Consider the following 4,899-nt stretch of genomic DNA (forward strand, 5'->3'; position numbering starts at 1 on the left):
TGAGACATTAGCCTGTAATAGCTGTTGATGAAATTGGACTGCTGTGTTTTGTCTGTTAGTCAAGAAAGGGTTCCTGTTAGATCCACCTTGCTAAACATCAAAAAGGCTGCCCATAGCGAAAAAATGTGCCCTCAGCAATTACTGCCTCTGTTTTCTTTCATTCTGTGAAAGCTATGCAGCAGCTGCTTTATTCTGCAAGTTCAAATCTTTCCTCTTCTTGTGATCAGTGTGTGCCGATTACTCAAAGCGATATAGCTGGGGTCTGGCATGCTAGGGTAGTCATGGATTATGAAAGGTCATATTATTTATATTCACATATACTGTAGTGTTGCTTGCTATCTGTGATGTGTTGGCCAGGACCCTACTCTATCGCTTTGCACAGTATAAAGTAGTTTAAAAAGTTGAATAACATAAAATAACATAATAAAATGTTATTTATGTTATTTCCCACGTGAAGAACTCCTGTAAACCTTGCAGTATTGAAACTCAGTGAACAAGGCATCTTAGACAAGCTGAAAAACAAATGGTGGTACGATAAGGGTGAATGTGGAACCAAGGACTCTGGAAGTAAGGTCAGTCGCTGCAGGTCTTTTTATACTGATTGCAAAATGCATTTTGACCTAACTGTTCATATGCAAACATCTAAAGCATACATGTAAATCATGACATGATATATCTGATGTAGTTGCTTGTTTGCCCTCAGACTAACACATAAAAAACATTAAAAACTAAATTTGCTTTACACATAGTCTAATTTATACACACTCTGATCATGATTCATTACATTAACATGAATTCATTACTACTGTGTGTGAACTATTCAAGATTTGTAAAATTGCAGCATGATTGCACACTATTTTTTATTCATACCATAAAATTTTTAAAAAGTTGAATCATAGAATTGAAACCATTATACTGCTATTTTGTCGTCCAAACCTCTATTGAAATTTAGTTTATTGGTGTTCTTATTCATTTGTATGCAAACAGTGCGTATTAACGCTGACATGACCAGCTAGTTTCCCAAAGGCATCCTTATTCTGACCAAGTCCAAACTGACCTTTAAATACCATCTGAGCACAAAGTGGTCAAATGGTATTTAATAGTCATGTCTCGTAGATGGAGTGTCAGAGTAGGGAACTTTTTTAAATTCCTTTCAGTAAGTTTAGAAACCAGTTAACTGACTTTTTAGTTATGAAAAGTAGAATTTACTGCCTTAAGGCTGACAAAAATATCCCCCAGGGTTAGAATGCAAATGGTAAAACTCACATAAATGAATTTCAATATTACTGTTTGGCTTTTAATAGCAGCAAAATGGTTCAATTCGCCTTCCACAGCTTGCCACTTTGATTGTACAAATGCAGTGTGTTGAAGTTGAGCAGCTACAGTATGCTAGTGAATTGAGGGTTTAATCTGTAGACCTGTACGACCACGACCGCCTTCCTTTAGAGGTGGTCTCGTAAAGAGACCATGAAGCAGGATAGATAGCAGTTCTCTACATTCACCTTCTCAGCTCTTTAGAGATAATGTCAGAGGAGGAATTAGACACATTTAAGTTGTTCTAATTTATCTCACTTATAGGTTAAATTAATTAAGCAGCTAAACCTCAGAGGGTTTTGTAGACAGACTTAGCAACCTCCTCAGAGTTTCTGTTCAGTCATAGTGCAGCAGAATGTATATGTAGGATTTATGTTGGTGTGGGTATACAGTACATGTTGTTTGAGGTCAGCCTCAGAGTGCCATTTAAAAAAGTCTTAATGGTGGTCTTTACCTCCCCCAGGACAAGACAAGTGCATTAAGCTTGAGCAACGTGGCAGGAGTCTTCTATATTCTGGTAGGAGGGCTTGGCCTGGCTATGACCGTGGCTTTGATAGAGTTCTGCTATAAGTCACGACAAGAAACCAAAAGACTGAAGCTGGCAAAGAACGCCCAAAACTTTAAGCCAGCCCCTCCGGCAAACACCCAGAATTTTGCCACGTACCGTGAAGGCTACAACGTGTATGGGACAGAGAGTGTTAAAATCTAAGGGGTACGTCTTCTCTTGTTGCTTCCATACTTACCTCCATACTCCAGTGTTAGTTTTCAACGAGTGTTTTAGTTTGTGGTAGTATTTTAACTTAATGTAAGTATAAATGTTTTATTCATTTCAAGTTAATTCACCTTAAAATGTCTAGTTTTCTGACTTGACATCGTTCGTTTTGAAATCATGAATTGAATGCATGAATTGCCAAGAGAGAGTTTATCTAATTAAGTCATCTACAGTATTCACAGAGTTCCCAGCATGCATTGTTGGAGTTAAATCAAACTTGCTTGAGTAAAACATACATAATGGTCATAATTGTTTCTTTTCATAATCTTTAAAATGAAGCAAATGTATGTGACTGTGGTTAAACGCTGATTGAACTTAATTCCTTTAATTCATTGAACTTGATTCATCAAGTTCAACCAACACAACTCAGCTGGTTTTGTGTTTTCACAACTCACCTTGAACTAATTATTCAACTGAATTTCAGTTCCGTCTCCTTCCTAAGGCAGCAGGGGAACTTGTGTTGTTGAGTTAAACCAGGTAGAAATACGGTAGCTGGAGGGTTTGTTTTCTGTAATAGATTCTTACCCTTTGCTCATCTCTTGGCTTTTCAGACATGAAATGTGTCAATCCCACTGGTGCAACCCGATGGAAACAGCCACTCTGTGTGACCCCGACACCCCGAGGCTGGCATCCTGGAGGCAACAGCCTTCTTTCTCATCAGCTTGGACACAAGCCTACAAGTCAACAAGTGCTCATTCTGGGTTGTGAGACCCATCACACTAACAGAGGGCAATGACGCAACAGGACTTTTGCTTCTGGAAACATGGGATTTGCCTCTTGTAGTGCCTTATGGAGCATTTCGGCGTCATGGCAATGCAATTAAAATTTAATTCACTTGAAAACAAACAACAACAACAACAACAAAAAATAAATCTGTGGAACTAGGGGAAAACATTGCTTCAAATGACAAATAGATGAACTGTTGTAATTTCAGTTGTTTTCTATTTTGAAGAAGAAAAAAAAAAAAGCCATGATTTGCAATCGAAACATCCTGGAGTACTTATTAAGTCATTGGAATCCTTTACAGACATATTTTTGTGGTGAAATCTTAAGTTGGATAAATGTTATATTTAGTGAAGTAAAGTCATTTTCTTGTTTTACTATAAGACTATTTTCAGTGTCATAATATTTAGGACAAGCATCAATCAATAAGGCTAAGTATCAATACACCTGACAACATTGTACCCCAGTTTTTACTCAGAAAATATCAGTAATATGAAACTAGTGGTCATCTGAAACTGCTTAGGTGGTGTTACTTTCAAAGCCTGATGGTCATCATGTACAACTGACTCTGTATTCAATTAGATGCTTGTTTTAAATCATCCACCGGAGACTGCATTTGTTTCAACTGCCACAATTTTGAAACAAGACCATTTTTATTGAAATGAGGTCCGCTTTTAATCACTTAGTGCCATACTGTTGAATTCAAAAGAATTATAAATCCTTTAGAGACTAGGAAGGTGACCCCTTTTTATGTAACGGCATATTCAAATGGTTTAACTGAGCTTATGGTTTACACTTTGTACACACTTAGAAGCTGTTCTCATGTAAATGCAGTATCTGCAGCTGTGAATCTCAACATTTTTTGGTAAATGAAAACACACCATAGCTTCTTTGGTTGTGATAAGCTTTCTGTGTCTATGCATTATGCAGAAGGTGAGCTGGTGAACTGTACATTGAGGAAAGAGCTATGAATGAAACATTTGTCTGTTTGTATAAGTGAACTTTTTATAAACTGAAGGAAAAACCTAAAAATGCTACAAACCATGTACGCCTACGTTTGTTTAGTATATCAGACTTTCTCATCCTTTTCTCCCCAGATAAAGTGCATGTGAATTTGGTGATAGTTTTACCAAACTGCAAATCCAAATGGACCCTGGTTTAGTTAGCGTCCGATGACGACATTTGATCCAGTTTGGTTTTAGTTTTTCCAGTTCATTTGTATCAGTACCTCAGCCATGAGAGTTGCATGTGTGGACACAATGAACCTCTGTGGAGAGGTCATGTACAAAGGATTTTATTACATTTCCTTAATAAAAGCAGGTTTATATTCATCTTTTGGACTTACATCTTTTTTTCATGTAAAAATCAGTAACATACATAAACTGCCAGTGTAAATGTTGAATAAGACAACCGAAGCTATTTTGTTGAGGATTCATTTTTTTCATTCATTCAGTTAAAAGGGTTAGAGTTAGGCTTCCATATGTTAGGAAAAAAGTGTCAGTTTTTCTTATTTTACAGGTCCTACAATTTCCTGGTCATTTCAGAAAATATTTTACATTAATAACTTGTTTTCTGGTACAAACCGTACCAAACTTCTGTGACAGTTATTTGAATTTAGTTAGTTGAGCTGAATTTATAAGCAGAACATTTAGATAAAACTGACAGATATCCATTTGAACCCAAAAAAAAAATGTAGTATAGGAAACCTTGTTGTCTGTATTTGCTGAATTATATATTATATTGTTTTAGCACATCTGGAAGGTAAAGGAAATCTGTTGTACAAAGAACAGCAGTTCCCATTTTGACAAGTTAACACAGAGGTGGATTTAGAATCTGATATCCATAAATAACAAGAGAGTAAAAATAAATGACCAGTCTTTTAATTGAACCATATCCATAATGAAGTTCCATTTAAGTGTCAAGCTGGGCCTGTAAGACTCTTTATCAAAATGTACTTCAATGTGTTTCTACCATCCAACTGTATCTGTGGTACAATCAGTAAAGACTTCAGTTTCTACAGCTGCTGAGTGACTGTTCTGTGGATTATCAGCCGCCTGTTTGTGAAGAAGAAAGAAAGGTAAGAGACAATA

At 36.5% G+C, this 4,899-nt stretch overlaps 1 protein-coding gene across 6 annotated transcripts in view; it reads left to right on the top strand.

Annotated features, from left to right (window-relative positions):
- gria3a (glutamate receptor, ionotropic, AMPA 3a) overlaps positions 1-4,140 on the top strand; it is a 66,895-nt gene extending 62,755 nt beyond the window's left edge. Inside the window, exons 14-16 of one of the 6 annotated variants that reach the window (XM_071460259.1) lie at positions 458-572; positions 1,778-2,026; positions 2,638-4,140. In XM_071460259.1, coding sequence (XP_071316360.1) covers positions 458-572; positions 1,778-2,023 — 361 coding nt within the window. In that variant the 3' untranslated portion in view covers positions 2,024-2,026; positions 2,638-4,140. Of the gene's footprint in view, positions 1-457; positions 2,027-2,637 lie in introns of those variants that run through there. The other 5 variants (XR_011684851.1, XM_071460258.1, XM_071460260.1 and 2 more) reach the window with 5 other exon arrangements.
- The last annotated feature ends 759 nt before the right edge of the window (positions 4,141-4,899 follow it).

The sequence above is a fragment of the Trachinotus anak genome, unplaced genomic scaffold, assembly GCF_046630095.1.
Source record: "Trachinotus anak isolate AG129_WGS33_773 ecotype Australia unplaced genomic scaffold, CSIRO_AGI_Tana_v1 ptg000024l, whole genome shotgun sequence".
Classification (NCBI taxonomy): Eukaryota; Metazoa; Chordata; class Actinopteri; order Carangiformes; family Carangidae; genus Trachinotus; species Trachinotus anak.